The 24,810-nt window shown below is 40.8% G+C and overlaps 2 protein-coding genes across 2 annotated transcripts in view; one reads left to right on the top strand and one right to left on the bottom strand.

The window, feature by feature from the left end:
- The window catches only part of SRFBP1 (serum response factor binding protein 1), a 157,690-nt gene that overhangs the window by 26,663 nt on the left and 106,217 nt on the right, over window positions 1-24,810 (top strand). The gene's annotated exons all lie outside the window — the stretch shown is intronic.
- Window positions 3,222-21,083, bottom strand: LOC130680231 (protein FAM170A-like). Its single transcript, XM_057490498.1, has 4 exons — window positions 21,014-21,083; window positions 18,521-18,670; window positions 12,493-13,022; window positions 3,222-3,305 (listed from the first exon to the last, which is right to left on the bottom strand). The coding sequence occupies exons 1-4, from the start codon at window positions 21,081-21,083 to the stop codon at window positions 3,222-3,224; spliced, it is 834 nt and encodes a 277-aa protein (XP_057346481.1).

Below are 24,810 nucleotides of genomic sequence, written 5' to 3'. Positions count from 1 at the left end.
TCAGGGAAGAGACAACCAGAACAACACCTGAAGCAACACAATCAGTATCCCCTAATTGAAATAATCACAATTCAGTGGAGAGTGAAAAACACATTTCTAGCAGTTAGCTACAAAAGGTGAATTTGCTTTAAGAAGTCCAAGAGGAGACAACAGTTTGGATGTGTAAGAGATTCAAGTGAGATCTGGCCCATTTTACTTGGCTGTAAAACATAGATATTAACTAGATGGGTTTGGATGTTCTCATGATTAACTCAGTCTCCCAAAATGGAATACATGGAGTGATTGTCAACTTGAGTAGAAGAGGAGATGACAGGAGGTGTGTATAGGTAGGGAGATGAATACATGTTATATTTGAAGCTAATCTGGTGCCTCTCATGTCCTAGGTGCTTCCCATGTTTTATCTCTTATTTTTCACTACAGCAATGCCTCTGTTAGGTATTTGTATGTAACTTCTACAGATAAGGGAATGAATTTACACCATTACATTTAACAAATATTGATGAGGGCATGCTGCAAGCATTTGCTAACTTCTAGTCCATGTTTCTACCATTACCAGTAAAGTCCATTGATTTCCAGAGTAAAGAATTTTGGTTTTGTAAAGTTAAGAAGAAAACAAATACTCTTATGACAAGATCTTAGATTGAGAATGCTAATTCTAGCAGCCAGTCCTGTGGATAATGGCAGAAAATGGTATTAACACATAAAAGTGCATTCTAACAGAAAAGGCAGAAGGTAATTTCCCTAAGTAGGGCAGCACATGTGACTTTCCTTTGTAGAGAGTGGAATGGAGAGCTATTGGGAAGCAGATTTCAAAGAAAGCAGGTGAAAGAGAGAGATGTGTGATATAGTGAGCACTCTGTGACAGATACTTTATGTGTATCTGTACATTGTGTCACTTAAATCCTCACAGTAAGCTTATGTTTTCATTTGTTCAAACAACAAATGTTGGTGATGTCCTGTGAGGAACAGGAGATAGAATAATGAATGAAACATAGTCACTGCTGTGAAGTAGTTTATAGTCTACTAGGGTATCATTATGTTTCTTTTACAAATACGGAAATATCAAATGAGAGACATTATCTCCTCCAAATTCATACAGTGTCTTAGCCTTACATGCCACCTCCCAACCTTCTGAGTCCCTTTCTCAGATCTATATACCAGGGGGTCCAGTATGTCCACTTATTTCTGGTAGATCATTGTAGTATAGCTTCAAGGAGTCAGATGATTAGGACTTGCTCCAGCTGTTGTCAGAGCACTGAATATTGATTTCTGAGTGAGTGGGCTCACGACAAGAAATTCTTCCTTGTCCAACCTGATACTCTGCTTCATATTCTGGTCCAAGTCTCAAAGATCGACTCATACATATTTTCCTGGTTCCTGACAGTAGAACTTAGTTGAATATGGAAATTGCTTTGGCATGTCAGCTATTTCTTCATGGAGAAGTGTCTTTATTTTACCACTTCAGCCATGCTAAGACATGGTACTATTTGCCTGGAGGCAAGGAGGCAATGAGGAGAGCTGGGGCATGTCTAGAAGAGAACAAGTACTCATAAGAGGCATCTGATTCATCTGAAGTCTTCGCACAATTTCCAGTCAAGTTGATATGTGAGTGAAATGAGGCTACTCCTACTAAAGCATAGGATTCTGAGAAGTTGGGATTCAGGATTCTCATGGTCATCTAATAGATAACCCCTTCTTAGAGTTCGTAGTTCTTCTCTTCTCCTTTTAAGGATCTGAATTTGACAAATGACTGAATGAAAGTGTAATTAATATCTTGGTCTGATTTTCCACACAGTCTACCCTTTAAGAAACTGGAGTCCCCTTAAAAAGATGAAGAGGCCCTCTGGCTTTCAAATTGTACCTTGAACTGGCAAATGGCTCCCTGAGCCTTCCTGCCTACCTGAGACTTCTAATTCCATTAATGGAAGCTAGCCTACTTCACAACTCTTAAAGTTGTTGATAATCTTAGCAATTGTGAAGCCACTACCTGTAAAGGGTTGTCATGACCCCAAGTAACACTACTTGTTGGGTCCGTTGTTGTTAACCTGTGAGTAATTGGTCCCAGGCTTGGTTCACTCATGTCTGTTTTTCCAACTGTCATCTCTAAATCAGGTGTGTGTAGAAGGGGGAAATGAGGGGCTGTGTGTTTTGGAAATTTTGGGTGGTTGATATTTGATCCTTGGCATCAGCTTGCTTTGGAGAAACATAAAACCCTTTAATTGACAGCATCTAATCTCTGTAGACGCTATGCTTCCATCCAGGTCACCACCTGCTCTATGAGGAGAAACAGTGTTTCATAGAAACCAGACCAAATTGCTGGTACCACTGTACTAGCTCTTGCATCTTCTCTCCTGCTTCTTAGCATCTGTGTTGGAATGCGAATGGTTTCGTGTTTCCACACCACTGAATCCACCCCCAACAGCCTGTGATGGGAGCCAGAATACGCAGTGAGGAACATACTGGGTCCCATGTCCATCAAAACCAGTCTCAATATCTGGAAATAGAAATCTCTGGAAGGCAGTTGTGATTACTCTGAGAAAGCTCTACACAAATCTCACTTTTCCTCCAGAGAAAGATAGGAAAGCTCTGGAACATGCCCCAAAGTAGAAGGTGTTGAACCAGAACTGTACCTTTTACCTCAGCTAAAATTCCCTAGGAATCCCAGAAGGGGAGCTGCTGACTCTAGTTTTGGGAGAAATTGCAGAGAACCAATATTAGCTAATTCTGAACATCCCTTCCTTCCATTTGTTGTCCTCATTGCTAAACTCACAGCTCTGATTTTTTACTTCTTTCTGGTCCTTCTGATTTGGGTCCAGCCCAGCAGCTGAAGATCAGTTGTTTGCTCTCAGATCTCCAGGGTGTGTTCATGCCATTGATTCTGACATTTCGCTCTTCTCAAGTGGTAACTGCTTACTCCAGACCTCAACTGGCACAACCCAAGGTCACTCATTCACTCTGCCAACATTGGGCTGGGTCACCCAGCTTCCAGTTCAGCAGAGTAGAAGGAAATTGGACAAGCAGCATCCCCTAATTCAAATAATCACAGTTCAATGGAGAGTGAAGAACACATTTACAGCAGTTAGTTCACAAAAGGTAAATTTGCTTTAAGAAGTCCCAAGAGGAGGAAACAGTTTGGATATGTAAGAGATTCAAGTGAGATCTAGAGTGTTTTACTTGGCTGTAAAGCATCCTTTAGGAAGGACATGCCCCAGCCATGCCAGTTACCGATCAGTTACAGTACGCTGCCTTCCTTCATAACGCACAACCTTGTGTCCGAACAGCTTGGAAACATTACTCTCCAAAATCTGCCAGAAGCATTTCAGGGTGTAACATTCTTTAAAGGCCTCTGACTGGGCTTACAAGATTTTAGGCTCAGAAAGAATGAATCCAAAGAAGGTTCTGGTTCAAGGCCTTTGCCTGAGATGCTGATAATGTCTAACTACTGGAAATCCGAGGTTAAAAAAAAAATGTGAAAAGGGGAACAGAATGGAGATGAAGAATCTAACCTGTAGGACTTAGCCATTCTGGGTGGCACTGCCTCTTTGGTTGACCACATACTGCAGAACACAGGGTATCCCAGTGATAGCACAATTCTAGAACACACGCACACAGCTCTTTTAAATATGGTGTTTCTACATAAAAGTATGTCATTTTATAATGACAAATCATTGAATATTGCCAGTCTTGGAATCCAGTGAGTGTAGCGCCAGCAATTTTAGTAACATGCAGGGATGGCGAAGATCATAAGGAGAAAAATTGAATTCTTAAGTATATAGTTTATACTTAAGTTTACATGTAGAAGTTTGTCTGCAGGTCAGGATATTGCTATGTTTACTATTTTGGGGGCTCATTTTTCAGCCAGAGGAAACCTGCAGTATTTGACATGCCTACGTGTTACCTTTCAGTAGTGATTGTGCTTTCCTTCCCACTCCCTGGGGACGTGCACCATCCTTTCTGGGTAGGCAGATTTCTCCCATGAACTCCTGCAGATAGTAAAGAAAACATGTGCCCTATCTCCGCTATTTTATTCCTAGCAAAGTTAGACTCTCTTGGCTTTAGTTTCTTCAGCTGTAAAATAGGGACTAGTAATTCCCTTAATAAAGGGTTATTAGGAGAAAAATAGAAATAGCACATGAAAAACATCTGGCAAAACACACAGCACATATCAAAAAAGTCATCTATATTTCTTTGTGCTTTAAGGTGTTATTTTAAACTAGGTAATCCTATTTGTTTTGCCCACACAGTTCCTTTCCCCAGTTTGTGTGTGTTGGGTGAGATGCAACCTTGTTAGTAAACACAGGGCCTGGAATGGGAAGTATGCATAGAGCACATAGGAAAAGCCAGGACCCAGTTGCCTTGGAGCAGTACTGAATTCATCCATCAAGGGTCTGTTCACAGAGTCTGACTGTTCGCAACTCTGTCAGTTCTGATTGGGTAGTGATGATGCCATTCAAATTGTTGAATATTTTAACCATTACCTATGTCAAGAGGGAATTTGAAGCTTCATATAATCTGTATGTGTTAGAGATTGGTCAGAAAAAAACCCCCAGAACAAGTCTGGAAACAAGTGAATAGGGTACTAGGATGATAGTAATTTAGCATTAAATACGATATTGGTGTAAATTTCACATCTATGTGCCTGATGTTAAAGCTCACACATATAATATACATACATTCTAGTGCCTGGTGACCTCACACAGAGACGAGTTTGAATGCTGCCTCTGCTACTCACTTGCTCTGTTACCTTGAATAACTTTCTCTCGGATTATCTATCTATGAGCATTTTAGGATTATTGTGGTGTTCATTGTGATTAAACATGACAGATAAATGTGAACTTCTAAAACCCAGAGGATGCACAGTACTTTTCAGATAACTCCTCCTTCCCCTGGACGTACACCATTGTATTGAAGTAATTGCATTCCACTTGCAGAGAAATGCAGTATGACCTGCCTTCTCAAATCTGTCACTCATCTTCCTAAAATGTATGATTTTGTTTTATCTGGTGGCAAAAAGAAAAACTATTTTGAGGTTTATTCTTGGAGTCAATTAATTTTGTTTCTACAAATAAACTAATTATATTTTGACTTTGGGTGTTCAAAGTGGATCATTTTAAATCCACTTTGTAATTAAGAGTCTATTTAAAGGTCTTCTTGATGAGTTTCTTTTGTTTCCATATCTTCAGACTCTTCATTATTTGTATTTTGCATTTTCCCTAGAACTGTCAGTTATGTTAGTAATAAGGGAGCCATTGAGGAAAATATAAACGTATGCATATAAAATAATAGGAATTAGTATTTAATAGGAGTCCTAGTTACTACTAATGAGATGTTGATTCTTAAAAAGTTTTAGTGTGTTTTTAAAATTCCTTTCATCAATATTTTGTAGTTTTCAGTGTATGACTTTCACATCCTTGGTAAAGTTTATTCCAAAGTAGTGTGTGTGTGTGTGTTTAATGTTATTTTAAATGAGATCATGTTTTTAACTTCATTTTCAGATAGCTTGTTTTAGTATATAGAAATACAACTGATTTTTATATGTTGACTTTGTATCCTGCAACTTTTTTGAACTCATTGTTAGTTCTGTCAGCTTTCTGTGGAGTGTTAAAGGTTTTCTACATATAAGATCATGTCATCTTACAAACAGAGATAATTTTACTTCTTCCTTTGTGATTTAGATGCCTTTTGTTTCTTTTTCTTACCTAATTGCACCATGTAGAGCCTCCAGGACTGTATAGAATAGGAGCAGCAAGAGTAGACATCCTTGTCTCCTTATTCCTGATTTTAGGGGAAAAGCTTTCAGTTTTTCACTGCTGAGCATGATGTTAGCTGTGGCCCTGTCAAATATGGCTTTCATTATGTTGAAGTAAATTCCTTCTTTACCTAGTATGTTGAGAGTTTTTATTATGAAAGAGGGTTGAATTTTGTCAAATGCTTTTCCTGAATCTGTTGAGATGGTCATGTGATTTTTGTTCTTCATTCTGTTATTGTGGTATATAGCACATCAATGGGTTTGTGTACATTGAACCATCCTTGCATCCCAAGGATAAATCCCACTTGGTCATGGCATGTGATTCCCTTAATGTGCTGTGGAATTCAGTTTGGTCATATTTTCTTACGAATTTTGCATTTCTGTTCATCAGAGATATCAGCTTGAAATTTTCTTTTCTTGTGGTGTCTGTCTTTATCTTTGGTAGCAGGGTAGTGCTGGCCTCATAAAATTTTAGGAATGTTCATTCCTCTTTGAATTTTTTGAAAGAGTTTGAGAAAGAACAATAATTCTTTAGATGTGTGGTAAAATTTACCAGTGATACCATCTGGTACTGGCTTTTCTTTATTGGGAAACTTTTCATTACCGATTTGATCTCCTTATTCATTATTGGTCTGTTCCAATTTTATATTTCTTCTTGATTCAGTCTTGGTAGGATATGTTTATGGGAATTTATTCATTTCTTCTAGGTTATCTAATCCATTGGTATATAATAGTTCATAGTAGCCTCTTATAATCCTTTTATTTCTCTAGCAGCAGTTATAATGCCTCCTCTTCATTTCTGATTTTATTTGAGTGTTCTCTCTGTTTTCTTAGTCTAGCTAAAGATTTGCAAATTTTCTTTTCAAAAAAACTCGTTCACTTTTTAAAAACTTTTTCCTATCTTGTATATCATGTATTTCCTAAATTGGACCCTTAACTTAGCACCACAACAAAGTCAACCCAAAATGGATTAAAGACTTAAATTTAAGACTTGGAACTGTAAGACTTCTACAAGAAAACGGGAGAAAAGCTTTACAGTGGTCTTGGCAATGGTTTTCTGGATATGATACCGAAAGCATAAGCAGCAAAAAAGCAAAGTAGACAAGTGGGAGTTCATCAAACTAAAAAGCTTCTACACTGCAAAGCAAACAGTCAACAAAGTGAAATGGCAACCTGTGGAATGGGAGAAGATTCTTTTAAATCATGTATTTGATAAGGAAATATACAAAGAACACCTAGAATTCATTAGCAAAAAGGAAACCTGAATAAAAAATGGGCAAACGATTTGAATCGACATTTCTCTAAAGATGGCACACAAAGGGTCAGCAAGTATATAAAAAGATGCTCAACATCACTACTCCTCAGGGAAACGAAAATGAAAACCACTATGAAATATTGTCTCACCTCTGCCAGGATGGGTATTATCAAAACACAAAAGATAGCAAGTGTTGGTGAGGATGTTGAAAAATTGGGAGCCCTTGTATACTTTTGAATTGGAATGTAGGGAGTTTACTCAAAGAATCAAAAAATAAAACTGCCATGTGATTCAACATTCCCTCTCCAACAGAACTGAAATCAAGATCTCAGAGACATCTGCACTCCCATGTTCATTGCAAACATTATTAAAGAAGGAAATACTGCTATCTGTGATGAAGTAGATGGACCTGTAAGACATTATACTACGTGAAATGTCAGTTACAGAATGACAAATACTACTGAAATCCACTTATATGAAATATCTAACATAGTCAAACTCATAGAAGCAGAGAGCAGAATGGCTGAAGGAAGGGAGACATGGGAAGTTGCCATTCAACAAGTGTAAAGTTTCATTTATGCAAGATGAGCAAGTCTACGTACCTGCTGTATGGTATTTGCCTATACTTAACAGTGCTGTAGTTGCTCTGTATAGGTGCTCTTAAAAGTCTAGGAGGTTAGAGTTCTGGTTAAGTGTTCTTAGCACAATGAAAAAAAGTTTGGACAAGAAATCGAGTTAAAATATTTCATAAATAAAATTATAACTTACTTCCATTTTGAATTTTATTAATCCACCGTTACCATGTAATGTTTTGTTCTACGATGAAATAGTTTCTCCACAGAATTTCTAGTCAGATTTTCTGACAGATCAGGAATGGGTAACAGTGATATGAAGGAGAAATATTAAGCCTCCATTTTCATTTAAATTCAGATTAGTTTGTTGCAATTTCACCATGTTCTACCTTTCATTACAAATTTTATCTTGGATGTAGGCAGCTCCCTATAGACCTCCCATTGATATAAATCGGCTTGTCTAGCTTTGATCATAGCAGCATTTATTGAGAATATTTAATGTGACAAACACCTTAAAAGCATTATCTTCCCCTGTTATTTCAGTCCTCTGAGATAGGAACTATCATTATCCCTATTTTGCATATTAGAAGATCAAGCCTCAAGAGGTTAAGCAATGAGCCCATGGTGATACTCCTCCTCAGAAGCAGAGATGGAACACAAGACAGCATTTCAGAACATTTAGAGAAAAATAAAAAGGGAGTTACAATACAGCTCTCTCATTGTTGGTTTCTTTTCAGAAGTAAGATCTATAACTTTGGATTAGAATATTCATGTTGTCTTGAGGTTATTTTTTCTTCAAGTCACAACTATTCCCAGTCAATAATAATCACTGAAATATTTAGATGATAGGTTTCAGCAGTACAGTTCATAGGGTCAATCATGATATTTTACCCTATTCAGTCATCAAAGATACAATCTCACAGATGAAGTCATCCTTCTAGGATTGAAGGGAAAACATTTGTGTCTTTGATATTTTGTGTTTCTTCCCTTGAAATTGGTCTTCAGCAATAAATTGTAAATGGACAACACACATCTGAAAGAATGTTAATATAAGATAAATGCAATGAAACTGAGGAATAAAGTATTTTTTTCACCTTTGAGTTTAGTAAATTAAAGATTGATAATCCATGTTGGTAAGAAAATGGGCAAGCACTCCTTGATGGTGGGTGTATAAAAGGAAATAATAATTGTAGAGGGCAATTTGCCAAGAACTCTGTAAACTTTGGACATAGCTATTCTACTTCTAAGAAAATTTCCTATATCTCAATTTTGCAAATAAATGAGAAAGGCTACTACTGAAACCACATACAAACTGTGTGACTTAGGATAGTTAAACTATCATACTCTTTCTTAACTCCCTTATAAATTGGAGCTTTTAGTACAATCTAGCTTAAGTGTTGTGTGCAGTAATCGTTAAGCAATAAATTTGATCTAGCATCCATAATTTTGCTATAATCTTTTAAAAAATAAAATGTTTCTTACCTTTAACTAACTTTATTTTTAAGTTGCAAAAGTCGTATATATTTGTTAGAACATGTAAAACAATATGAGATGCATAAATTTCCTCCCCTCACCCCAAGTTGTGGAGCTCAATACATATATATAATATCCAGAACATACAAAGGACTTTCTCAATAATAACCGAACTAAAAGATGGGCAAAAAACTTACACAGACAACTCACAAAAGAAATATGCAAATGATAAATACAGGAAAAGATGTTTAGCAACCCTTGTCATTAGGGAAATGCAAGTCAAAACCACAAGATACTACTGTGTATCTGTTAAAATGGCTTAAAAATACTTAACACTATCAAATACTGGTGAGGATGCAGGGAAACAGAATTACTCATAGATCAGTGGGAATACAAAAATGGTAAGGCCACTATGGAAACTGGTGAGCAGTTTTTACAGAAGGTATACTCTTACCATATGACCAAACATTAACGCTCTTAGGCATTTATGTGAGAAATATGAAAACAATTTATCACAAAAACCTCGACACTAACGTCATAGAATCTTAACCTATAATCACACCAGTAATGTGAAACGGCATAATGCCCTTGTTATATGATACACTGAACTGTTCTACATCACGAAATGGAATACTCAGCAATAAAAGTAATAGACTATTAATATATGCAATGACTTGGCTGGGTTTTAAGGGAATTATGTTTGAAATAAAAAATGTAAAAATCTCAAAAGTTTATATGCTAAATGATTCCATTTATTAAAGTTCTTGACATGAAAAGAAAGTAGAGAGAGATGGAGAGTGGTCACCAAGAGTTAGGGACAGGAAGGATAGATGTGACTTACTATCAGGAGCCACGTGAGGGGTTTGCTTTAAGGAAACAGAACATCTCTGTATCTTGATTGCAGTGATGGGCATATAAATCTACACATAGGAGAAAATGCCATAGAATTATACTTGAAAACATAAGAATGACACCTGCTAACGTAGTGAAATCTGAGGAAGGTCTGTAGTCTGGCTTATGGTATTGTTCCAGTCAACTTCCTTGTTTGGATAATGTACTGTGATCATGTTGGGGGTGGCTGCATGATGGGTAGATGGGACCACCCTGGACTGCTTTTGCAACCTCTTGTGAGTTTATATCAACATTTAAAAGAGTTTGCTTTTTTTTTTAAAGCTCAACAAATCTTAATAATAAAAACTAAAAAAATTAAAAACCCTACCCAGACACATAATCAAACTGCTGATTATCGGAGGTAAGGAAAACAAATCTCAAAACAGTGTACTAGGTGCTTTAACCTGTGTCTGTTACCTTCACAATCCCTGTTATTCTAGTTAACACGCTCTCCACTTTGAAGATGAGGGCACTCACCCAATGTGTGCAAAGCTGCTAAGAGTTGGTAAAGAATTTAAGCCTGGGTCTACTCTACTGAAGTCCAATTATTTTGTATACATATGTAAACCTTTTCAACACAGCTTCCTAATTAATATAGTATACATACTGAGTATAAGTATATGTTCCTTACTGCTTCAGTATAAACTCAGAGGAATATTGTGTGCTACTCCTTTCTAGGCTATACCATTTCAGTGATTAAAAAGGAAGAAATGTTAAAGCTAATTTGCATATCCATTAAGATATGTTAGATTACAAACAACAGAAAATGACTCAGGCTAATTGAGACTAAACAAAGATTTTATTGAAGGGTTAGTAGTGATGCTTAGTTAAAGTAACAGCTAAAACAGCCAAGTCCTTCAAAAGAGAGGAGCTGAAAATAAGTCCAGTAGTAGTGGCTCATAGACCTTAATTTGAGTTGCAGACAGAAGATAAGCTATTAGCACAGGTTGGCCCAATACAGGTATGTATGAAGAGACTTGAGAACACAGAAGTGGAACTCAGCAGTGGCCCCTGCCTCCCTGACAGGGACGAGCAGGAGCAGGAACTTCTTTCCACAGGTCTCCTGCATGTGTGGCACTCCCAGCATTTTGTGGGCTCCACCTGGCTGTGTGTGGCTATCTTCTCCAGAGCCGGCCACCGCATATTCCCGGGATAACAGGGAACAGCTCCAGAGGCTCAGGCCATGCCAGGCCAGCCCTGCCTGTTGCTGTGGTGCTCACGAGAAGTGCAGCGCTCTCGTCAGACTGCAGGGCTGTGTCAGATGCCTTCATTTGAAATCTTCAGGCCAGTAGGTCTAGGTTGCTCTGAAGGAACCAAAACAGAGAAGGGGATCCATTCGATGAGAAAGGCAGCTCTTATTTCAGTGACAAGTGTTCAGGCACTCTCAGGATTTCTTGCATGATTTAGAAAGCTGAGGACCATTTCCAGGTTCCATTCTAACTGTGACTTTTGGAACGTGGAGAAGCAGCCCTTCATTTGTCCCTCTAACTAAAAAGACACACTCTCTTTATTGGCTTTACAATGTCTCTTCAGCTTTGTCTATGTTTAACTCCTCCACTGGCTGCTGAGAGAACAAGACCCTTGGTGCTGTTATAGTAAGAAGATGATGTGAGGACTGTGAAGCATCATAAGAGCACACGTGTGTCCCTCTAGGAGGCAACATGTTAAACTGAGAAATGGTCCACGGCAAAAGCATCACCTTTTTCTCCCTCCTTCCCCAGTTACACTTGACACTTTAAGGAAGTGGCCAGAACTACTACATCTTGTATATACCTAGGGATGTTTTTCCTAGGTGGGGAAAAAGAAAGGATTACATGGTTTGTTTCTCTCAAGTGGTTGCAACTGCTAAGCAGTTTCCTCTCAGGTATGGGAATCACATAATGGAGTTTGAGATCCCACTCACACCCAGAAAAAGGGTAGAGCAAACCCTCAAGGACAGAAGGCCTAGCTCTGCCTCGTCCTGAGCTTTGTGACTCCCCTGGCCTTTGATACCGAATCCCAAGTGTCCTTGAGATGTTCTCTCACCCCTGGGGCCCTCACCTCTTCTGCAGCTGGCCCCTTTTAATAGTCTCCACTTCCAGCCAGTTTCCTGTTCTCAGCCATAGTGGTAGAGATGCTAGACTGGTGCTTCTTGTTCTTTGGTTTGCATGAGGACGTCTTGGTCTTGTGCATGGTGTGATCTGCCTTCTTGTCCCTCGTCTTCAGGAGAGCAGTGGAAACTATTAAAAGGGGCGCTCTGCTCCTGTTCCTGCGTGGTGGTAGGGAAGGTGGTGGATACATGGAAACAAAGTGGGTATCATGGTTGCTAAGAGATGAAGGCCCTCAGTAGAGTCTGGACTACTTCACTTCCACTTTCCTAGGGCCTGGAAAAGTCTATGTACTCGCAGGAGGATGTCTTCCTGCCGAAGTGTTCTATGGTCTACCATCTAAGTGGTCTCGAATTGATACTCCTTGTCCTCCTCCTCCTCCTCCTCCTTGTCCTCTTCTTTCTTATTCTTATTCAGCCAAGCCAAGGCATGCTGGAAAACCTGGCAGCTGAAGCCCTCACGGACCGCATTGGCCACGTGGTCCTGCAGGACCTCCAAGCTGGGGAAAACCCGGCAGCAGCCCAGGCACCTGAAGCCGCTGTCCAGGGCCACCAGCCACTCAGGCGTCTTGGCCCTGGGGCTCTCCTCCTGGGCTGGAGGCTCCCCCGCACTGCCAGCCTGCTCCCTCTCCTCTGGGGCTTCGCTATAGTCGCTGACATCTATGAGTTGCCGTGTAGACAAGCGGCTCCATATGTCTGAGGTCTCTTCACCCTTTTTTTCAGCCTCTTCAAAAAAAGCAAATTCTCTTTTGGTCTTCTTTGAGGCAGGCTCATAGACTTCCACCTCATCCCATGACACAGCCACACCTCTTTTCATCTGGACACGCCTATAGTAAATCTTCTTGATGTGTGCCCTTCCCAGGTATAGTGGAAAGGAGTCTTCCGTAGAGAGGGAGGGAGCTTCCCGTTCCTCCAAAACCTGGGGTTGAGTCATTTCAAGAGGCCCAGTACGAAGAATATCCTGATGCAACAGAGGGATTCCTCCTCCTCCTCCTCCTGGGAAAGGAAATTTCAGACATGAGAAAACTAGAATAAGTGTGTGAAGTCTGTAGGAGTTGAGATGGTCATGAGAATATTCCTATGTGGGCACATGGCCTGGAAGTACATACATATGTGAAATCACAGAATGCCGTGTGACATACATTTTATTTGAGGTATGTGTGTGGTGTGATTATGTGGGATTGAGGGTGTGGAGGTCTGTGTGTGTTCTGGGACACACCTGGTGAGTGCTTCTGACATTGGTAAGGGGGTGGTGAATGATGGTGTACATGTGTGTGTGGTGTGACAATACATGTGAACAGGGGTGGTACATGTTCTTACTGTGAAACAGTTAAAGACGGAGCGTGTTGGAGGAAGTGTGCTTGAGCTTCCCAGCAGTGCAGCTCTCTGAGGGGCTGAAGGCTTTGGGCTGAAGGTTTTGTGGGTGAAGTGGTATGCGGAATAGAAAGCCTGTATATGACAGTGAATTCATTTCAGGGCCTATGAGTTTTTGAGTGCTTAGGCCAGCTCTAATGGGGGAGCTGGAACAAGTTACCTGTGTGAAAGGGTGTACATTATTTACAGGTTACTGTGTAGAAAGCAGAGTCTGAGAATGATTGTGTGAGGAGGGAAGGTGGAAGTGTGTATCTGTGTAACGCTCGTAGAGAATGGGAAGGACGCATCTGGAATGAAGGGATGTGTATATGAGAGAAAAAGTGAAAGGAAGGAATAGTGGGGCTATATCTGGTATGAAGGAATATCGAGTGTGTGTGTGCATGAGTTTGTGCTGATCTGAGGGAAGAGGTAATTGAATTCCCACACTGTTATCAGCACAGAGTATAATCTGATGTGTATGTGCCTGTCATGTTTCTTCAACAATTTTAGGTAGTGAGTCTAGAGATGAGATGGCCTGGATGTGTGAAGGTGGTGTGGTGTGCTGGGTGACTGACATGAAGCATAATTTTGTACTTACGGAGGCAGTGTATCTTCCATGTATTTATGAGTAACCTGTGTTTTATGTGCTATGAAAGTTTCAGTAGTTACATAATATCTATTTGATTTATAGCAAAGACTGTGAGGATTTGAAGAACTTTGTGAGATGTGTTGAGACCACGAAAGCATAACAGAGTGGCCACGTGAAGGCTAGATAGGAGAGCGGTCACTAGATGGATGGTGGTATTTGGGGATTATGTGAAGGGACTAAGAGCCTGGGAACAAAGAGGAGTTTTAGACATTGTTATACAATTGTGATGGTTTCATGCCCTATTGGTGTGAAATACAGAGTGCTACAAGAGTGGGATTATCTGCGGGGTCAGAGACCATGGTACTGAAGGAATGATGTTAGAGAAAGCGTATTAGAGAAATGTGTGTGCAGAAAAGTGAGGGTGTGATGGTTTAACACATGTGGATATCAGCTTAGGAGTGTGCGTGTGAGTGAGTGTGAGTAGCTGTGGGTGTGATGGAGTGTCACACCTGTGTGCTTATGAGGACAGGAGGTGGCTGGATGCAAGAACTGAGGGGCCACTTTCAAATCTGTGGCCACTCTTCATGCACAAGAGGACACACACGTCATGTCTGGACAGGGGGTTGTATCAGCAAACCTGTTTGTACAGAGGAGCTTTGCTCTCCTCTGTAAGACAAAGGAGGAATCTATGGGTTCCTGCATGGGAAAATTGTTCTGGACCTTTCTGGCTCCCTTCCAGCTGTTTGTGAAAGATTTGTGACATGGTGACCAGGGAAGCACATCTTCTCCGGTTCAGCCTGAGTTAGTCTGCCTGTTTCTCTGTCATTTTGTCAGTTTTTCTACCTTTTCAAACATGGCCCCGTCTGATACATTGCACTTTTGGGCACTTGTCCTTGTTGAGATTTCCCTTGAATCTCAAGGTTGGGCCTTATGTACATGCACTGCATATCTCCGAGAGCAGAAAGAAACTTTGTTATCTTTCTGTGTTCTCTCACGTCTGGACAGGGGTTTGTATCAGCTTCTATCTCCAGTCAACTGGGAAACTGATATACACCCTCTTATGCCACCACCGTGAATCTGCTGTCGAGGTACAGCCACTCTTTCATCGATTCCATGCATTTTGATTGCTCGCTCTGTGTCCTACATGCATGGAGACTGCAGTCTCTTTTCTGGCCAGAGCTCGAAAATACAAATATTCAACAGTTTCTGATTTTACCCAAGTGTTAATGGCTAGGAGGGTATAAAACACACATGTTGTCTGTATGGAAATTCTTGCTCTCTGTCTTGGACCTGTGCTGCCACAGAGTACCGATTAGATAAAATACTTTAATATTTGTTTACCTGACTACATGTCATTGGGTTAAATACATTTTGTTTTAGTTGTCATAATCTGGGTAAGGTCCCCCACCATTGAAAGATGCCATATCCTATTCCCCAAAACCTATGAATGTTAACCTTAGGAGGCCAATGGGACTCTGCAGATGTGATTAAATTAAGGAAGTATTTGAAATGAGTTCCTGTAGATGGCATGGAAACAGAGCCCTGGTCTCCCAAATTGGAGAGGAGTAGACTGCGGCTGGGCCCAAAGTAGACCTTTTTCTCTGGCTGAGCAGAGACACTGAGCTCGATCTCTACAGGTCTGTGCAGACTCCCACTGCCCTGATCTGCCTAGACTTCAGCAGCTCTTCCTCTCTGCTCAGCAGCACAAGAGGCCGAGTCAAGAGAGGAGCCAGAGGCATAGCGTTCTGATTCAGAGGGTCCGTCATTTCCCTCAGGACCCGCAACTTTGTCTTCCAAAGAGTACCCAGGCGGTGCACCCCATGCGTGGAGCTTTGAGACTCCTGGGAAATGGAGTGAAAGTAATGGAGGCGGCTGGTTCCATTCTGTTCCCTCCTACACTCTTCTCCGTGATGTACTCTCCCCACTTTCCCTCACAGAAATACTGAGTTTGTCCTAAACAGTTATCTTTGGCTTGGACAGAGAATTGGCCTATTTCAGCTTTCTGGGTTACTCTCTGGACCCTGTAGTCCAGGCTCCTCACACTCACTCACCTTGCTTAAGATTTTTGGTACCATTGGCTTTCCTCCACCGTATTTTTTTTGTGGGTGTGCCCTTTGCATTCCCCCCTCTTAGATCTACAATCCCAGATGAAACAATTGGTGAATTTTTATCTTTGCAGAATTTAACTATTTATTATTAGTCAGTGTGTTTGTTTTGCTGACCAAGCTCACTTTTCCTCAGTGAATTAAGATGACCTTCATATCTAATGAATGTGTCAGGTGTGTGTATCATGCACACATTGTGACAGAATGGTGTGAGGAATGTCATGTGCTTTGTGTATATAAATTCTTTAATGTGTGACTGATCTTGTGTTTGCACATTTGAACATGGGATAGTTCTGTGTGTGAGAGAATGGTATGTGTGCTTTGTGTCTGTGTTTTAGGTCAGCACATATCTGTGTGCAGACTGCGTGTCCTGCGATTATGCATGTGTGTGCGTGTTTCACATGTTAGGTGGCTTAGTTGTGCAACAGGATTATTGGGAGTATTCTCTTTGACACTAGGGTAATTAATGTATTTGTGAAATGTAAGGTAACAGTGAAAGCACAGAAGAATATAAAAATCAATGGCTGTAAGAGAAAGAATATATGAATTTTCAATGTAGAACTGTTTGACGATCCAAAGTAAATGAGGGCGCAGGACAGGGCATGCAACAATAAATGTAAAGCAGCATGTGAATGATTGCATTACAAAGTAAAATCTTGAAAGATTGAGCTCTGAGGGGTTGAGTAGAATATGAACACTAAAGCCTAGCCCTCTAACTCTGAGGCATTCACCAATTAGAAATATGTCCATATAGCAAAATACATGTAATAGAATTTTGAGAATATCACCTTTTAGAGTAGCCCCAGATTGAAAGTAACCCAAATGCTCGTAAAAGTGTAATCAATAAAGACACTATTTATGTGCCAAGAATGAAGGAACTACAGTCACATATAACATGGATACTGATTACAAACACAAGTACAGAGAGTGAAAAGAAGAAGACACAAAGCATGTATTCTGTACTCATGTTCATGTAACATTAAAACACGAGGACAACTAATGCAGCGCTTTTGTATGGTTGGGACAAAAACAGAGTAGAGAACTCAGATGCATGTGGAAGATGACAAGGAAGTGAATGATGATGATCAGGGGTGCAGATGGGTCTGTGTAGGGTTGAACTTGAGAACATTGGCTATGAAAGGATACTGCTGTGCTGGGGTCTCGGACCAGGTATGTCTCTACTCAGGTCAGGACCTGAAGATCCTACCGTGTTGGGCCTGCTTTAGGCTATTAGTCCTGTCACACCTTCCTGTTAATATAACCTGTCCTTGCCCAGCTCATACTGACATATTCTTCCATGTTCCTCTGATACAACTCATCCCCTTAGGCCCTCTTCCACCATTTCCTCAAATAACTCTCTGCCCTCCCCTTGTCTCCTTGGGCTCGCTCCAATCCTTCGAAGTATTTTCCCTTGGGATTTACTACTTCCGCTGGGGATTATATTAATGAAGATGGAGAAGCATTTTGAGTTTCCTTCTGTACTGGGCAGCCTTGTGCTGACTGATGAGCAGAATCACGCAGCTCATCTCTGAGCTCTGCCTAGATCCCCACTGCCTATTGCATCCCATTCAGTGGTCCCTTCTTACCAGGGCCAGGAAGCTTTTCCATTGCTTTCTGGCCTTGGGTTGTGGCCACTCTCCTGTGTCCATACTGTAGATCTGCTTTTGTGGAAAAATTAAATAAAAATGATAGATATGGTCTGTGCTTGGTGTTTGTGTATTTATCCATCCATTAAATAAACAATAAGAGTCTGCTATGTAATGTCTTCAGTGAACCCAGATAGCCTCCATTTATGTGGATAGCATAATACCATTTTCCCTTGAAAATTTTAAATGTGTGGTAATATTGGTTGTTCCATCTATAGATCATGAGTGACTGGATTTCACAAAGTGTGTCTTTATAAATGGAACAGAGATACGGAGCTAGCTCTAATGAGGGAGGTAAAACAAGTTACCTGTGTGAAAGGGTGTACACTATTTATGGGTTAGTGTGTAGACATCAGAGTCTGAGCATGACTGCGTGAGCAGGGAAGGTGAAAGTGTGTATCTGTGTAATGCTCGTAGAGAATGGGAAAGACGCATCTGGAATGAAGGCATGTGCATATGAAAGAAAAAGTGACAGGAAAGGATAATGGGGCTATATCTGGTATGAAGGAATATAGAGTGTGTGTGTGACTGAGTTTGTGCTGATCTGAGGGAAGAGGTTGTAACTGAATTCCCACACTTATCAGCACAGCCCCCTATCTCACTCACAGCTGTCCCAGTGTTCACATGGGGAACTGCCCTATCCTTGAAAGCACACCCCCAATTTGTCCCTCTGCAGAGGCTTCAGTCTTAGTTCCTCTGCCCTGAAGCCCTTTCCTGTTTTTGAAGGGAAAGTGAAGTAAGTAGGGGTTGGACTGAGCCACCGCAGCTATTCATCCTGTCCAGCCTTTGTGTCTCCCTTACCGTCTTCAGCAGTAGCAGGAAGCTGTCCTGGACGTGACACGCAGGAGAAATACTCTGAGATAGAGGGCTCTTCTCCCGGTGTCAGACTGTGGTCTGGGACCACCACACGTGCCTCTGGCTCAGGAGAATCCTCTTGAGAATTCTCGAATTCTGAGGAATGAATACAAGAAAAACAGGTGGAGCATTTTCTAGGTTCTGTATCCATTCAAAAAAGACATGTTGAGTGGATAATCACGTTAGGCACTGAAACCCCTCCCATGAAATTAAGCATTTGAAACTTTACTTGCTCCAAAATATAAGGAAACAGCAATTATGAAAATTGGGTATAGTAGATGTCAGTGATACTGGGTATCTTGTATGTGATATTTCTAAAGATGTATACAGAATATCAAAAACTAGTGACTAAAATTGGATACTAGCTCCTTTTTCCTCATGAGAAATTATATAATTAGAGGACATGGGGTACAAGTTTTAAAAGACTTCTGCATGTCTGCCTGCCTCCTGCCTATCTCGATTGGTATCTACATTGATGTATGGAAAGGTAGGGATGTCAATATAAATATAGAGAGGTGTAGAGATACAGCATTTTCGCAGGGAATTCCACCATGGCTGCTGGAGATGCTCTAATGAAGACTTTATACACTTGCCCCAGACTCCTCTTCTGGGAATGTATTTCTGTATTTCTCCAAGACTCTTAGCCTCCCTATTCACATCTTTTGAAAACCTCTTTCAAAGGAGGCAGACACACCCATGTGCTATATTTCTGCCCGGGGATTGGAAATGGACACCCCGGGCAGTTCTTGGGCAAGGGGTCACTTATGGCCCTGCTGAGGGAAGGGACTCAGTTCTGAGCCTGGGCCATCGCGTTGCCCCGTCTCCCCACCTGGCTCCTCCTCAGCCCCTTCTCGCTCTTAGCCCACACCACAGTGACTCAGACTGTCTCCAGCAGAGGTGGGGCAGTGGAGTGTGTGCCAGGCTGGGGAGCATGAGCTGCCAGTGACTGCAAGGAAGAAAAGCCTTTCTCCCAACCTGCCCTTTTCCTGGACTTCATTTCACCGCTTTCAGAGGGGGACTGGGCCCTGGGTCAGGAGCGCGCTTCCTCCAGAGCTATGTAGTTCTGACCATGTGACTAAGTTTTCTGCAGTGGGAAATGAGTGGCAGCCAGGCATAGGCATGAAATCCTCCTCTGTGCACTCCTGTGTTCTTTCCTTTTCTGGGATGTTGATAACCTTGGGTCTATTTGAAAGTGAGTGTTAATTATAAAAAAGTTTCTGTCAGCAGGGAGACTTGCCCTGTTCCTTCACATACACTAATTGTCATATAAGAAATAGATTCCTTCATGTATTAGTTACTAAGGCCTCTTCTAGTCCAACTAATGAATCTACTCCGTTAGTGATAAAACGAGTTTTGAGAAGCAAATAACTGGACCTGGTACGTACTAAGCAAGCCATTATCTTAGAAACTACTCTGTGTCTTCCCTTGGCTTATTTATGCTATATATGTGTGTAAGTGTGAATTGGTGTGAATGTGTCTTACGTGTCATAGTTTACACTAAAAAATATCTCTGAACATGCACTGTTTGTAGTGAAGCTGAGTTGAAGACAGACTCACTTTACAAGCCTCTCTCCTAGGCTCCACTGGAGTGTGCTGAAATCCCAAACATTGTTGGAAATGTCACATTCTCTTCATGAGCTACCACTGGGACCCTTGGTTTTGGTCCTGATCTGTTCCCTCCCACTACTGATCACCTGCTCTTCCTTATAGGACTTGTTTACTTTTTAAAACCTCACAGTCATCACAACTATTTCAGTTTCCCGTTTTTCCAGAAAGAGCCACTTTATCAATTCAACCATCGTGGTTAAATGGTATTGTCTGTACATGTGTGTGCAAGTGTGTGTGTGTGTGTGTGTGTGTGTGTGTGTATCCTGCTGGTTTTTTTCTTAAATTTCATAAAGGAGCCTCACATTTACCTTTCTATACTCTGAGACAGTGAAAGAAAGATCTCAATGTCTGAGATAATCTAAGAAATCAATTCATTTTCTGTATGACTTTACACTCTCATCCCTGCACCTCCAATTTTAGGTAGTCAAACTTTTTTCCTAATTTTTCATTTGCCTCTTTGAGCCACACTTTCTTCATTAACTGGAAAAAGTGTTATTGGAAAATTTATAACATTGTAAAAAAGGAAATAAAGAGAAATGCATTCTATAAGAAATATCATACTAATCAATCACTAAATCTGTGATACAGGAACCCAGATCAGCATGATGTGGGGAACACAGGTCTTGAACCACAGAGACAAGGACCTGATCACAGGAACCTCCTCTCGGCCCTCAGATGATCAGGTCCCTGAGAAGGAGCGGCGCACCCACACCTTCTCGACCCTCCCGCCTTCCTGCCCTTTCTCTCCCATAAGTAGGAGTCTTCGCTCCTTTTTTCTTTAGAAGACGGTTTCTAGCTCCCCAGTGCTCAGAGAATATCACTGACACAAACCTCCTGACGTCCTGGCAGCTTTGGGGGCACGTGTGGTTTCAAGATGTTTCCTTTTTCGTTTGCGCTTCATGGCTCAGCACTTCAGAGAGTGAGTGACCGAAGTCAGATGCCTTCCTCCCCGGAACTCTGCTGCCAGAGGTTAAAGTGATGACAGCCAAGAGTCAAGTAGGTATATTCAAGAACAACAAGCAACTCTCTCTGCACTCACTCACTCACTCACTCACTCACTCACTCACTGGCCTGGCCGGTGCTTAAGTACACCAGTAGGGCCATTATGATGTAAGTCAGACAGGGTTCCATAGTATTCTGACACGTGCATCAGAGCAAACCACTGATGGGAGGGGGCCCTTTTACCCAACACAAACTCTACCATCAACTTGAATTTTTAATCTTGCACTTCATATCAAAACTTGAGAACCAATGATATGGATTAAACGAAAGACGATTACTTTATGTATCTAGGGTAACCACATTACTACATCTCCCCAAGGGTGAGGATAAGGCATTACCTGAGAGAACCAGGTCTAGACCCATGCCTGCCCCATAGAACATGGTAATGGTCGTATCTTAGCAGTACCATATAACATGTACACGTGTAAGTTGTATGGGAGGTGCATATGTATAGTGGGTTTGCGAACACCTTGTGGTTCCATACAGTTCCTACATTTATTGAATTTTCCCTGCTATAGAGAACAGGCTCATGTGTTTTAACAACCCATTGTCTCTTTTGAAACTCCTTTCCCTGTCACTTCCCCAGAGCCTTCAGGGAAAGAGGAAGCCCCAGGCTTTACATCCCATGGCCCTCATCATGACTCCTGAGCTTGTCAAGCATGAAGTCTTCATGCCCCAGCTTCTGTTCTAGGCCCCCGTCTCCTGGAAACCAAGGGGCTCTGCACAGGGTTTGAACTCTAGTTATCTGCATTCTGCTCCTAAATTCCCACTGACTGGCTCCTCCCTGAGGGGCAGTATGTATTTCCTTCAAATTTAGCAGTTGTTCTAGAGCCAGGCCATGATCCAGCCAGCTTCAGCCTTCTTTACCTCCAGTAGGTCCTCCCTCATCACGGTGTTCCCCCCAAATGGGCTCAGCCACTAAACGGTAGGCACATTTCCCAAGATATTCTCAGCCTTGTCAGCTGATAAGTAAGTGAGACAGGGTTCCAAAGCATTCTGACACGTGCATCAGAGCAAACCACTGATGGGGGGATCCCTTTTACCCAACACAAACTCTACCATCAACTTGAATTTTTATCTTGCACTTTGTATCAAAACTTGAGAACCAATGATATGGATTAAACAAAAGACAATTACTGTATGTATCTAGGGTAACCACATTACTAAATCTCCCCAAGGGTGAGGATAAAGCATTACCTGAGAGAACCAGGCCTAGACCCATGGAAAAATGCAAACCAAAACTTAGATACTATTTTACACATACCAAGTTGGTAAAAATTAGATCAAACTATACAAATGATTGTAAGGATATGGGTAAAAAAAAAGAACCTTCATGATATAAAATGAAGTATTGACCTATGTAGCTGTGTTGGAGAACAATTAGCCAATATTTTATGAAATTAAATAAGGATATAACCTATGAGCCTGTAATCTCATTCTATAATGGGATCTTTACAAGGGTGATATTCTTAGCATTATTTATACTAGGAGGGAGGTGGCATTTTAGTTTCTAACTCAAGAAGAATGGATAAGGAACATATGGTTGGCATGAACAACAGAATACATTTCCAAGAATAGAAGCCAAGCCCATTAAACCGTATGCCTGGGCAGGGCATCAGGAAGGAATTGGAGATCATAAACAAAAAGAAAACATAAATCAATGAAATAACCATAAGCTAGTGACTAAGGAGAATTATTAAGTTAGTTGTCAATAAACATTAAAGAGGGAAAAAGAAAATCTTTGCCAAAAGTAAAAGGGTTCAGATAAGGTCTAGAACTAAGAGGATTATTCTGAAGATAACCTATAGTATTAGCTTCCTATTGCTGTTACAGCAAATTACCACCACCTTAGTGGCTTAAAATACAAATTTATTATCTTACAGTTTTGGAGATCAGAAGTCCATTATGGGTCTTACTGCCTAAAATCAAGATGTTAGCAGTATTGGTCCAATCTGGAGGGTGTAGGGGTGAATCTGTTCCCTTTTCCAGGTTCTAGACGCTGCCTGCGTTGCTGGTTCACCTTCATTTCCTTCATCTTTAGGACACATCACTCCAACATCCACTTCCACTGTCACATGGCCTCTCTCTCTCTCTCTCTCTCTCTCTCCCCCTCCCCCACCAACCTCTCCCCATAAGGACTCTTGTGATTACATCATCCCCACACAGGTAATCCAGGATAATCTGCCCCTTTCAAAATCTTTAAATAAATCCCATTTAAAAAGGCTCTTTTGATACTTGCAGTAACATATTCACAGGTTCCAGGGATGAGGAGGTTGACTTCTTTTCAAGATGGTGAGTGGAGAGAGATTTTCTCAGCTCCCAGACCAAGAGAAATACAGAGGGTCAGAGTAAGTTCACCAGTAGTAAAATACAGCAGGCTGAGTGAGAATGGGAATCCCTAATTAAACAAGAGCAATAAGAAAAAAAAAGAGAGCATACCAACTAGGTAAACATATTGAGAAAAACAAAGCCGAATGAAATAAAGAAAAAAGCCCCTGTTTGAAATTAAATGTAACCCAAGGAATAGACAAACACATCCATTAGAATTCTTTATGTTATAGAACTGGCAACTGGCTTCAATACAACAGGCAGGTCAAGACAAGATGACAAGCCAAAACACAAAACTAAAAATGGAAAGCTGAGAGGGGAAAAAAAAACTCTGAACAAGGTCAAAACGGGATAAGTAAACAAATTAAGACCAGGAAGAAACAGAATAACAGAATAAAGCTTCAAACTGGAAAATTGACATACCCACTTGACAGTAGTATAAAGGAAGGACAAATTATACAATTAATGAGAAGATAATAGATAAAAGAAAGGTGAAATGATGTAACAATAGAAAGGTTAGCTAATAAATCAGACAATTATGCAAGATTATGTGCCTCTTGGCCATCTGAATTTCTTCTTTGGAGAAGTGTCTGTTCAGATCCTCTGCTCATTTTTTAATCGGGTTATTTGCTTTTTGGTGGTTGAAGTACTTGAGCTCTTTACATATATTGGATATCAACCCCTTATCGGATATGTCATTCATGAATATATTCTCCCATACTGTGGGATGCCTTTTTGTTCTGCTGATGGTGTCCTTTGCTGTACAGAAGCTTTTTAGTTTGATATAGTCCCACTTGTTCATTTTTGCTTTTGTTTCCCTTTCCCAGGGATATAGGTTCAGGAAAAAGTTGCTCATGTTTATATTCAGGAGATTTTTGCCAATGTTTTTTTCTAAGAGTTTTATGGTTTCATTACTTACATTCAGGTCTTTGATCCATTTTGAGTTTACTTTCGTGTATGGAGTTCGACAGTAATCCAGTTTCATTCTCTTACATGTAGCTGTCCAGTTTTGCCAACATCAGCTGTTGAAGAGGCTGTCATTTCCCCATTGTATATCCATTGCTCCTTTATAATATATTAATTGACCATGTATGCTTGGCTTAATATCTGGACTCTCTATTCTGTTCCATTAGTCCATGGGTCTGTTCTTGTGCCAGTAGCAAATTGTCTTGATGACTGTGGCTTTGTAGTAGAGCTTGAAGTCAGGGAGCCTAATCCCCCCTGCTTTATTCTTCCTTCTCAGGATTACTTTGGCTATTTGGGGTCTTTTGTATTTCCATATGAATTTTAGAATTATT

This window comes from Manis pentadactyla, chromosome 13 (genome assembly GCF_030020395.1).
Source record: "Manis pentadactyla isolate mManPen7 chromosome 13, mManPen7.hap1, whole genome shotgun sequence".
NCBI classification, from domain to species: Eukaryota; Metazoa; Chordata; class Mammalia; order Pholidota; family Manidae; genus Manis; species Manis pentadactyla.
Note: the sequence above shows the minus strand (reverse complement) of the source record. Positions and strands in the feature narration are given on the sequence as shown.

Coding starts and splice junctions, on each gene's coding strand:
- LOC130680231 (XM_057490498.1), bottom strand. CDS start 21,083: ATGAAGCGCAAACGAAAAAGGAAACATCTTGAAACCACACGTGCCCCC. Junction 18,671..21,013: donor AGCTGCCAGGACGTCAGGAG/GTTTGTGTCAGT, acceptor TTCATTCCTCAG/AATTCGAGAATTCTCAAGAG. Junction 13,023..18,520: donor TCCTGCTACTGCTGAAGACG/GTAAGGGAGACA, acceptor TTCCTTTCCCAG/GAGGAGGAGGAGGAGGAATC.